General features: G+C 49.2%; 1 protein-coding gene across 5 annotated transcripts in view; it reads left to right on the forward strand.

Moving 5' to 3' along the window:
• ZNF618 (zinc finger protein 618) overlaps nucleotides 1–12,273 on the forward strand; it is a 149,067-nt gene that overhangs the window by 82,071 nt on the left and 54,723 nt on the right. For 4 of the 5 annotated variants that reach the window (XM_053996263.1, XM_053996264.1, XM_053996266.1 and 1 more), the window contains exons 4-6: nucleotides 1,073–1,168; nucleotides 4,146–4,223; nucleotides 10,995–11,033. In XM_053996263.1, coding sequence (XP_053852238.1) covers nucleotides 1,073–1,168; nucleotides 4,146–4,223; nucleotides 10,995–11,033 — 213 coding nt within the window. The remainder of the gene's footprint in view (nucleotides 1–1,072; nucleotides 1,169–4,145; nucleotides 4,224–10,994; nucleotides 11,034–12,273) is intronic. The other variant, XM_053996267.1, reaches the window with a different exon arrangement.

Genomic DNA, 12,273 nt, shown 5'->3' on the forward strand with positions numbered 1-12,273 from the left:
CACTTTGGGCCACTCCAACTCTGCCTCCATCCGTGTGGAGCATCCCAAACCCCGTGGGGGCTGGAAGGGGCTGTACTGGGTGGGATGGTTGGGAACAGTGGCCACAGTCCCCCAGCCAAAGAGCTGTTTGTGGGTTTGGACCATTTTCCTCTCAGCTGCTTTTCCACAGAAGTCTTTCGATCCTGTGGGATCCCCCTCTGGCATCCCAAGCAGAGGAAGCCAGTGGAGAGGTTGGCTCTCACCTGGCTCCTGTCAGCTGCAGCTGCTGTGGATCCCCCACTCCCCCCTGCACCCCCACGGTACCCTGGGTGTCCCAGCCCTGGGGTGGGGGATCCTGCCCTGCACAGCTCAGGGGTGTCACATTTCCTGTTCTTCTTTCTTCTGGCAAGATTCACGTGCTGACCTCAGGCCAGGGTCACTTGAAGAGCCACAGCACATGGATTCTTCTCAGGGCAGACAGGCACAGAAGTCCCATGGAGCTGTCTGGAGAGGAGAGGAAAAGCAAAGGGCACTTGTGTTGCAACTGGGGAGAAAGAGGGGGAGACTGTTTATCAGATGTGGATCATTTCCTCCTCTTGGGAATAGCATCAGATCAGTATTTGTGTCCAGGAAGACTGAGCTATCTGTGAGCTGATCAGAAGTTTGATACAAGACTCCTTAAGCTCTCAATCTGCTCTCCCAATCTGGTGCTTTACAAGGAACATTTTGGAGAGGACTTTTCCAGTAATGCATTAAATCAGAAATGTTTCTGAGACAGAGTGAAGAGAGAATCCTTCTGCTCTGAGCCTCTCTGTCTACCTCCCAGGCACACACTGGGTTCATGCCATGGTGCTGATATTTCACTCGCTGAGCTGCTCAGCGAGTGAAATTCAAGAGCACTTTGGATTCTCCCTGGTGAGGTAAAATAGTTCTGCAGAAGCCTTAAGAAACTCTGTGAGACCTCTGACATCTTGTCAGAAAGCCACAGGGACATATGGGTCTTGGAAATTTTTAATAGGCTTCAGCCATCATTATTCCTTGGAAATGCATCCACTTTAAGGGCTTTTTTCTGATTTCTTTTTGCACAATTTAGATGGAAAAGCAGTGGAACGTGACTCTTCCGTTGGATATACACGAAATCGATATTCAGGGACCTGGATTTTTGACCATGCATTGAGATACACGTCCGGTATGTGATGGAAGGGTGTGAAAGTCTAACCAGGGCTCAGGGAGCAAAGGAAGCTCTGGAAGCAATGGGTGCATTGCCCAGATTCCAGCTGCAAGGCTCAGGAAAAGCCTGGCCCAACTGAGTGCACCAACTAACCCCAAACCTTCCCCACCTCCCCTCCTGCTACCACCGGCTGTGACCTGCATGACACACCCTGAGTGGACAAGGACCTCACTGCTGCTGTCCAAGGCCACATGGGCATGTTCTCTGCAAGGCCTTAACACACAGTGTTGTCCTTCTTCCTCCATTTCATCTTTCCTCCTCTCTAACAGCACATTTTTTGTGGCAAGTCACCCCTCCCCTCTCTAACGTGAGGGCCTGTGGTGAGCTGAGCACACAGCTGTGGCTGCTGAGCTGTGTCTCTGCCTCAGGTCTGTAACACACCTCCCTCACACCCTCCCCAGCTCCCTGTGCTCCTGGGGCACTGCTCTACCACCTGTGGGCAGAGGGTGAGTGCAGGTGTCCCCCTCAAAGCTGACTCCAACCTTCCCTGGGTTCCACTTGAGACCTGGGAGATTCGGGACACCTGCACAAAAGCCATGGCCTGGGACACATGGTCCCTCAGCTCCTCAGCTCCTGCCCCTGGTGTCCAGCACAGCCCCTGCACGAGGGCTGCAGCCTCTGCTCGGGTGCACAGTGCAGAAGGAAGGCACTGCACAGTTACCTGCACAGCTGACTTTCCTGGAGAACTTCTGCACAGCCAGTGCATCTGTGTGCCATAGGAAATACAATAAAAATGGGGAAAAAAGTTCAGCCTAGAGCTCCTCATTGTGTTTGGCTGTTTGCACCAACTCATAGAATCACAGAATGCTTTGGGCTGGAAGGGACACTTTCCACTGTCCCAGGCTGCTCCCAGCCCTGTCTAGCCTGGCCTTGGGCACTGCCAGGGATCCAGGGGCAGCCACTGCTTCTCTGGACACTCTGTGCCAGGGCCTGCCCACCCTCCCAGGGAACAATTCCTGCCCAATATCCCACCCATCCCTGCCCTCTGGCAGTGGGAGCCATTCCCTGTGTCCTGTCCCTCTAGGCCTTGTCCCAAGTCCATCTCCAGCTCTCCTGGAAGGGGCTCTGAGGGCTCCAGCCCTGTGATTAACTCAGTGGTCTCCTCTGGAGCCATCCCAGCTCTTCCCAGTGCTCCATGTGCAGCCAGCACTGTTGGGATGTGGGTGGGCATCAGTCTCATCCTGCTGTTGGTTCAGCTGAACTTCAGCTGTGCTCAGGGCTCCTCTTTGCAGGGCCCAGCGCATGGTGAGTGCTCTCATCTGCTGCTTTGGGGCTCCAGCTCCAAGAGTTTTCAGAATAGAATTTTGGAGGTTTGTGGTGAAAATAACCAGTCCTTGAGCATGGGAATGAGGGCTGGCAAATGCTGCTGACTTGCTGATAGCCCAGGTTTCACTCAGGCAGCCTGTGTGGAGTGACCACAGGTGGTGACTGTCCCACAGATGTGTATCTATATAAAATACAGTGAGCCATGATAATAGAAATGCTCTGCAGCAGATCAGATACAGCCAGGTGCCTGTGCTATCAGAATATGTGAGTATTTTTTCAGCTGGGTACTCTGATGTATCAGACTGTGGCAAATGGCCTCTTTCAGCATCAGTGACAAAGGAGCCTCCCCAGCTCAGGACAGAGCCCCAGGAGGTGCTGTCAGTGATGGGCAGGGAATTCAGGGCTCTCACACTCTAAGGGGGGTGTTTTCTTCCCAAGCTGCAAGAATGGGACATGGAAGGGGAAAAAGGACTGTGGGCATAGTGTGTTCAGACAGCACCCTGGGTTTGTTCCTGGCAAGAGCTCACTTTGAGTGGCTCCAGGTGAGTATTGCTGTGAAATGCTGTTTGGGAATGTTTATCTGGATGTGTGTCAAAGTTTTTGTTCTCCTTTGTGGCTCCTCCCTGAGTTTTGCTGTTTGGCATGGTCAGGAAAAGACTGTTTCAAGGTTGTGTGAGGAAAGGTGCATGGAAATGAAATTCTGCATTCATACCAAATTAATTCAGCCCTTTTTTTCTCCCACCTCCTCTTCAGTCAAGTGATGCTCTCACCCTCTCCAAAGAGCACCGAGGGGATCCCAGTTCACAGCTCTAGTGGACAGTTAAGAAATGCAGTGCATTCTGCAAATAAGAGCTGGGAAAGTGAATTTATAGACTGTGCAACAAAGTGAAGTAGGAAAAAAAAGAGATTGAATCAACTCAAGTCGATTCAAAGTAACTCAAGTAACAAATCTAAGGAAATTTCTGTCTGTTCAATAACAGAAGAGTCTAAATTCATGGCATAACTTCATCATTACAAATGGTTCTTCCAGCTCTTTTCCTCTGGTTTCATTTCAGATGACTGTTTGCAGATGTGTGTTTTCTGGAATTAGAGACACAAATTGAGAAGAGGGACTACTGTGGTCATGTGCTTTTCCTTAAAAAGGGCAAAAGTTCTATTTGCATCTATTTGGTTTCCTCTGGGTGGATATTTACCAAATCTCTGTGGGTTTCTTGGGAAATTTGTACATTATGCATTTCTTGAGAAAATTTGAAAACTCCAGGCCTCAAGATAACATATTGCCTTCTTTTTTCAGTTGAAAAGGATTTTTTCCCAGCTACTAGGAACTTACTGAAAAGTAATTCAAGGTTATTTCTGTCCATAGGAAACATTAGTCATTATTATAAAATTATAAGTCAGGCTATTTTGAGAGTGTCCCTTTCACATTAGCAAAGTTAAAAAGATACACTGAAAATATAAGTTCAGGGTAATATGCCAAGGAATCTTAAATAAGGCTGGCAGAAAGAATAGTGTCTGGGATAGTGATTTCCTGCATTTATCTCTGTGAACCTTCCAAAAATTACTTTGCTGTCAAGTACAGCCTTTTGCTCGCAGTTTATGGACCAGTGTGCAGGGAGGCTGTTTTCCTGATCTCTCATAGTGATGTGTGCTTCTCCCTCTTGTTTTTCAGGGTCTTACGAGTGTGGAATATGTGGGAAGAAATACAAGTATTACAACTGTTTCCAGACCCATGTGCGAGCACACAGAGGTATCTCAGTCCTGCTGGAATCTCGGGAATCCTGGGATAACACAGATTCAGGGCAAGCTCAGGCTGGAGAGCAGGAAAGGTTCTTCCCCCAGAGGATGCTGGCACTGCCCAGGCTCCCCAGGGAATGGGCACGGCCCCGAGGCTGCCAGAGCTCCAGGAGCGTTTGGCCAGCGCTGCCAGGGATGCCCAGGGTGGGGTTGTTGGGGGGTCTGGGGAGGGACAGGAGTTGGACACCTGGAGTTGGATGATCCTAGAGGGTCCCTTCCAGGATATTCTGTGATTTTAGGTCTATTTTTAGGAAGGTCTTGCAGGTTGCTCTGCTGCTTCCCTGGTCACTGGTAATTCTTCTCTGGGGTGTCCCACTGAGAGGGGCCCGGTGATGAACTTTGGGGCTGTCTCAGCTTTGTGGCTCTTTACTCCAGCAATATTTCTCCCCAGGTCAGGAGCAGCTCCTGTGTTCAGGGCAGTATTTACTGCCCAGGGCTGTCGAGGGCATCCCTGTGTGCAGGGGGAGCTCAGATCAGTTTCGCCTGGCAGGTCCCAGTGCCAGCAATGTGGTGGCATCTCCCTGAGGTGCTCTGTGCTCCTGCCCATCTGGGAGTTCCATCCATCCCTGAGAAGTCAGCCTGGGAGGATATAAATCAGATATGGGCATTGTGACTGCTGTATTTTTATGTTCAAATCAAAATGCTCCTTGAGCTGCCCCTGTGCCCCTGCTGTCAGCTGAGGTCACTTCCCAAATGCACTGTGTGCAGGAAAGGTCTCGTGCTTGGTCAGGAGTGGCTTGATCTGGGTTTTCTGTAAGACTGAACAATCTAATGTTGCTTAATTGCAGAAATGTGAAAGTTTGAGGTGGTTTATTCAATCAAAGTGTAGTTTGCAGGATTTGGAGCTCTGGAATACAAGAATAGCAGGGACTGCAATCCAGCTCCTCCTGAGCCTTTCTCTGGGTTTGTCTCCTGTCCCCTGAGGTGAGCACTGGAGTCACTGTGCCAGGCTGGCAGGAGCATCTGCTTTAGCTCCTCAGGTGTAACCAGTGGTTGAAAAACCAGGAATAATGAATGCTAATATTAAGTTTTAAATGTTCAAACTCTCAAAAGTCAGCACATGCACAGCTGAGAAATGAACATGAATCCTTAACTGCCCAGAGTTTGTCACAGTCTCATAACACATCCTTAATTGCATGGTTGCATATTCCTTGTGTGCTGTTTAATATCACAGAGCTGCTTCTGTACCTCTGGATACACAGAATTGCTTTTCCATGCTGCTATTTCTTTTCTAAATACCAACAAAATTCCTTAAAGTCCTTTAAATATAGCTTCAAGTAGCTTCACTCTGCTTCTTTTCTTAAGGAAAAAAATCCCTAAAATAACAGGGATATGCTTTACCATTACATCACAGCATTGCAATAATTTTGCAGTAATAATTGTAGTATTTAAATGTGAGACAAGGATTGCTTTTATTTTACATCTCTTCCCCAAGCACCATGGGATCTTTAGTTCAGCTGGAATTTTAGAAGCTCTGTTAGCACGATGTCACCTCCTAGTGTGTGATCTGATTAATTTGTATTCATTTATATATTGATAATGAAATTAAGAAATATATTAAATTATATGGGTGTATCAACATAGGCCTGTACGTTTGATACCCATAGTTTTGATATGAACTCAGTGGAGACATGACTTTACCTTTTGCTTCCAAGGTCTTTGTCATATGTAGTTGCAGAAAATGAAAATTTTCAAAATTCTGAATGTGGAAATTTATCACTAATTCTCACATCAGTGATGGAGAAGCAGAATTTGTATCTGTGATACTTAGAAAGTCTTGGTTTATGTTACTGTAAATGGATTCATGTAGTAGTAACATTTAAAGTGCATTCAAATTGCCTTAAGACAATAAAAATACAAATGAGTTATTTATTCATCTACACTCTTCAGCAAGAAATGAAACTGCAAACATGATGCAGCTCTGGCAGTGGGCTTCTCCCAGGAAGCTTCTCCCAGGCACTGGCAGAGTGTGCCTGGCTTCAGAGGAATAAACCTGCAGTGAAAGATTAAAACAGGCAGGAAAAAAGAAGGAAGGATTCTTTGGAGGAAAGCCCTGTGTCATATTATCCAGTGTGAGTTGTGCATGGACTGGACCAGAAATGGTGCTGGGATGGCAGAAGACTGCAGGAGTGAAGGGGATTTTTGTGAAAGATGCTTTTATTGCTCCAAGGTTTCATAGAGGAGGAGGGGCCAGTGCTGCCCCAGGCTGAGAAACGTGAGATAACGTGGTGGGATCGCTGCACTGAGGGTACAACCCTGCACGTTCCTGTTCCCCCTGTGATCTCCAGTGCGTGCCTCAGATCCAGTGCCAGGGCACTGGCAGCCAGCTCTCCCAGGGCTGCTTTCCTCGAAGCACTGCAATGTGAGCTCCCTTGGCCCAATCCGTGCAGTTCTCAGCTGCCAGAAACTCCAATCCTGAATCTTTCAGTCGTTTCTTTCTGGTTGGGCAAGGGAGGAGCCAGACTGCAATGGCAGAGCCTGGATTCCCTCTTTGCAGGAAGGTACCAGCCATGGTTTTCCCAAGGTCTGGCCACCCATCAGTCATATAGCATTTGCCTTTCCCAAAGGTAGACTGATCCTGGGAGACTCACCAGCTCAGCATCAGAGGAGCTAGAACAAACTGAGGCCCCTTTCTGCTCTTTAGGGTTTTTTGGCCATTCCAGCAGCAATAGCTGCTGTTTGTGATTTGCTGAAGGATACAATCATAAACCCATCCCAGGCCTCTGCTCTCTGCTTGTCCATGTGGTTCCTGTGTCACTAACGGGCCTTGGCCAGGCCCTGGGATGGTGCTGCAGGTGACAGAGCAGGAGACAGAAAAAGCTCAGGCCAGAAGAGAGCAGAGAAACTGGTGCTGATCTGCTTTGGACCTTTGTGGCAAACAAAACATCTGTGTCGTCAGCCCGTCTGTCACCATTCAGTGACTCAAAATGCAAGGTTTGGGGGCCTCTAGTTGTCCTTGCTTTGACCTGGGTTTTTTCTGAGCTAGTTTTTGTGCCCAGGACCCACCTGAGCCTTACAGCAGGGTAAAGGTCTGTCACCCTCTCTGCTCATGCAGTCGATCTGTCCTTATCCACTGCTTGTTTTGCCCTGTGCAGAACTTAATATCTTCTCATCCTTTGATCTGTTCAGCTCCACATGAAGAGTTTCGCCCTGACAACATCACATTTTTCTTTGCAATGAGCATTTTTTTGAGAAATTTTCTAGATTTTTTTATAGCTGTACCTGCCTCCACTCCAGCTCTCCATGGCCGACAAGCTGCGTTGGAGGTGACCCGTGTTCTTGAGGCTGGTTTCTTTTCTTGTCTGCCTTCAGGAGCAGGGGAGTTTATATTATAAAACAGGGAATTTTCTTTGTTTATTGAGCCTTCCCTGTGGTGCTGAGCATTGGCTGGAGAATTTCAGGCAGTGACTGCTCTGGCAGTTGGCAGAAGGGCTGAGGCAGCTCTGCTTCAGGACATGCTGCCTTGCAGGGACAAGTTCCCATTCTGCTTTCCCCTGAAAACTGAGATCCAGGCACAAAAATCCCCATGTAAGGGTTCTGCAAAGAACCAGAAACATAGGTAAGAAATTTCCCCACTATGTTTCATCGAGGAAGAAAGGAAAAGGTTGTGTTCCTTCCCCTTCGCCTCCCCAAAACTCACAAATAAAATAAAAAAGAAACCCAACAAAAAAGTTATGTTGTGGAGCTGAAAGGCTCCTTTGTGAGCTGTTCTGCAGCCCTGCAGGATCCCAGCTCCTTCCTCCTGCTGGAGTTCAGCTGGGCTGTGCATTCCCGGTGCCGATGGAAGGCTCTGTCCCAACTGTTACCGCTTCGCCTACACGCAGCCCAGGGCTTAAAAATGTTTTGCTTACGGTGCTTTTATTTTAGCTGTGTGGGGTTTTTCAGGTCATTAAAAGGTTTGGATTGCCTTCAGGAGTTAGTCAGCTAGAAAGTTCTGCTTTGTACAGTTGGGTCGTGTTTAAGCAACATGAGCAGCAAAGCATCTGCATGGTTTGAGTCAGGAAAATTATTTCACTTTTAGATAACTGAAAAAAAAAAAAAAAGGCTGAAATTGCTTTATTAGACTTTCAAACAGCAAATTTATAAACCTCTGGGCTGAGGCCAAGCAAGGGAGATTTGTACCCAAAGGAGAATTCTTCCAAAAGCAAGGAAAGAAAATAGCAAGGCTCAAGTTTAACCCTCGCAGGATATTTCGCCTCTAGCCCAAGAATTGGTGGAAGTTCTCTGTTTCCAGATAAGCTTTTCTGGGCTGACTGATGATTTTGCTCAAGTTGTTTTTCATTATTATTTATTTTCTGTCTAAGTTGTTGCATTGCCTCCCTCCAAGCCCCTCAGCTCTCCATGTCCTCCCCACAGGGCTGTGCCAGCCAAGGGCTGAGCTGCCCTCACCAGAACAGATCCTGGATGCTCTGAGTGGGGCTGGATTCTTCAAGCCAAGTTTTGAGTTTCACCAGTTGTTAAAAAACTTCTCAAAGTTTTTCAAGTTTCAGATTAATGTTTTCCAAGAATGGGTTCTGCTCAATTCAAAAAATATGAAAAGGAAGATGACTCATTCAAATGGTGAATATGGAAAAATGCTTTTTTCCAAAGTGCACATTTTTTGGAGTCTGAGTTAAAGTGGTTGTGTCACTGAAAGGATTTTGAGGTGAGGAGTAGAAAACTAGTAGAGGAATAACCATCCCTGAGGACAAGTGGTGTTCCTGAGCCATAGAAAGTTGGGGTTCATTTGTTTATTTGCTACTGAAAATATCAGATTATTTTGGGGAGGTCCTTTGCCCTCTGCTCTGCATCCCAAGATCCATTTTTCCCGGGCACATTTCCCAGTCTGCAGCAGATACTTATGAGATGCAGAAAGTTTCTTAGGACAGAGGAGTTAACTGGCCCATTTTCCAGCTTCCCTGCCCACCTCCCTATTCTTACTGACTTTTGCAACTTTCTCAGAAATTTGTCTTTTGTTTCACAACTAGAATTACTTGGTCTGACCTCAAAAGTGATATAGAGTGGGCTGTAAGGGGATTTTTTAGTTGGTCATTTTTTAATTCATGAATACTTTAGTCTGTCTATGACTAAGAATAACAACAATTCTTGACACAGTTCAGAAATGGCTGTTCCTCAAATTTTGTGTGTTGTCTGATTCTTGTTGAATTTGACTAAAGTATATTTTAAAGCTATTTAAATAGTGCATATCTTTTATGATTTATTTATGCCATTGCTTGTGAACACCAGAACAGCATTTTACATAAATCTATTGTGCCATAGCTGCTTTTCCTTGGATGATGGGTGGGAATTCAAACAAGTAGCAGCTGTGGAAAAATCCTGGGCTTTGCTGTTGAGGTTCTGCATCTGATACTGAGGGTTTCTGATCTGGCCCCTGAATTTATGAAGTTGTGCCAAATTAATACCGTTGCCTAGAAGAATGATCTAATCAGGCAGGTTAATCAAGTAGAAATGTACAAATTCACAAAGCCACAATCATTTGTTTTTATTATTTTTAAGAAATAAGGAAATTAAATCCAAACAGTGCTCACTACTTAAGATTGAAAATTTTAAATTCAAAAACGCTGTGCCATTCTGCAGCTGTGGTTTCTAGCACAGTGCAAGCATCATTCCAACAGACATATGGAATATTTTGCAACACAGTTACGTTATTAGATAATGTGACATACAGTATATGTAATTTAGGATGAATATGAAACGCTTCAAACTGGCTTGGAAATCCTAATCGTTTATGATACTTGACTTGTAACTTTGGGGTTTGTTTTCCAGCTTGCAGCTTTGCCTGTTGCATTCATTTAGGGTTTGAACATGATCTGTGCTGTGTGCTTCTTGCAGTCCCACACACGACAGTGGAGGGAGCTTTTTCTCCCTTCTTTTCACGTCCTCCTTCAGTAAGAACCGGATAGAATCACCCTGGGGGAATTCTTGTGGCCCATTTCTCGTGGAGGCTTTGCCATCACTGCCTGTGGAGGGCAGGCACGGTGGTGGAGCCGGCTGTGCCAAATCCCACGGGAGCTGAGCCGGGTGTGCTGTTCACTGCTGGCTTTCCTGGGTTCCCAGCGCTTGCCTGTTAAAATGTGTTCAGAGGAGACCACAGAGCTGCTGCAGGGGCTGGAGCCTCTGCTCTGCAGCCAGGCTGGGAGAGCTGGGGGTGCTCACCTGGAGAGGAGAAGCTCCAGGGAGAGCTCAGAGCTCCTTGCAGGGCCTGAAAGGGCTCCAGGAGAGCTGGAGAGGGACTGGGGACACAAGGGATGGAGGGACAGGACACAGGGAATGGCTTCCACTGCCAGAGGGCAGGGCTGGATGGGAGATTGGGAATTAGGAATTGTTCCCTGGGAGGGTGGGCAGGCCCTGGCACAGGGTGCCCAGAGCAGCTGTGGCTGCCCCTAGATCCCTGGCAGTGCCCAAGGCCAGGCTGGATGGGGCTTGGAGCAGCCTGGAATAATGGAAGGTGTCCCTGACCATGGCAGGGGTGGAACGAGATGGGCGTTAATGTCTCTTCCAGCCCAGACTATTACATGACCATGGGCAGCTGCGCTGTAACCACGAGCCCCTGTGGGCCATGTCCGCCCTCGCAGTCCCAGTAAACCCCTCGGGGCCCGCTCCGTCCCGCGAGGGGCCGGGCAGAGCGGCGGAGAGGAGAGGAGAGCGAGGGAGCGAGCGGGGCGGCGGCGGCGGCCGGGGCAGCGCGGCCGGCGGATCTAAGCGCAGCTCTTTCTCTTTGCAGACACCGAAGCTGCCTCAGGGGAAGGAGCCTCACAAGGCAGTAAGTACAGCGGGGCGCGAGGGGCCGCGTGTGCCGGGCCGGGCCGGGCGAGGGTCCCGCTCCCTGAGGGTCCCGCGGGGCCGGGGCTGCGGCGGGGCCGTGCCGCAGGCGGCCGGCAGGGGGCGGCCCCCCCGCGAAGATGGCGGCGGCGGGAGGCGGCGGCGGGGCAGAGCGGGCGGGCACGGCGGGGTGGCGGGCACGGCTCGGGCTCTCTCACGGCACGGCGGGGCCGCTCCTCACGGCCTGGGCGCCTCTCGGGGCACGGGGGCGCGCCCCTCAGGGCCCAGCAGCTCAGACGGTTGTCGCTGTCCCCCCCGCGAGGGGGGCGCATTGCCCCGGGAGCTGCCCGGTGAGCGCTGTGAGGGAACCATGAGCGGAGCTCCCGCTGCCTCCTGTGCGGGGAGGAGCAGGGTACTGCCAGCCTCTCGCGGCTGTAAGATATGTTCAGCCCTGTATAATTTTTAAACCCTAAACCTGCAGTTGGGGGTGTGTGCCCCAACCCCGGGGAGGGAGAGCCAGAGCCGGCCCAGGGCTGAGAGAGGGCCGGGGCAGCAGTGGAAGAGGTGGCACCGGAGGGAGATGGGGACAGACTCATGGCCCCTGTGGGGGGTGGGTGGGGTGGGAAGGTGGGGCCAGGCAGCTCCCGGTGGCAGAACTGAGAGATAATGGGCATGAAGTGGAGAGAAGAGAGGTGGAGGCTGTGTGGAAGGAAAAGTGCTCCCTCGTGCTGTGGAGCAGGCTGTCCAGAGAGGTGTGTCCTGCATCCTTGGGGATTTACCAGACCAGCCTGGGTAAAGTCCCAGGTAACCAGGACTGAGTGTGGAGCTGACTCAGCTCTGAGCAGGAGGTCAGACCAGAAATCTCCTGAGGCCTTTGCCCACCTGGGTTATGCTATGTGTTAGGTGATAGCCATGATTCCCCACTGGAAAGGTAAGTTCTCAACATTGGTGGTTGCAGACAGCAGCTTGGAAGCACCAAACTTACCCTGGGTGGGTATAGGAATGTTAGATAAATAGTAAAGAAAAAAAATGAAACTAGACCACCTTTTCTGAATTCTTTCTTCATCATATTCTGTGATAGGTGAACAATTGGCATTAGCATAGGGGGGGTCTTGGCTTTCTGTCTCCAAAAGGAAGCAGGACTGACTTCACTGCAGGTGGGGAATGGAGATCCTCAGCCCTGAGCTGAAACATCTCAGTAGCAAGCAGCCATCCCACGTTAGTGTGTACACACAGTGTAT

Source organism: Vidua macroura, chromosome 21 (assembly GCF_024509145.1).
Source record: "Vidua macroura isolate BioBank_ID:100142 chromosome 21, ASM2450914v1, whole genome shotgun sequence".
Lineage (NCBI taxonomy): Eukaryota > Metazoa > Chordata > Aves > Passeriformes > Viduidae > Vidua > Vidua macroura.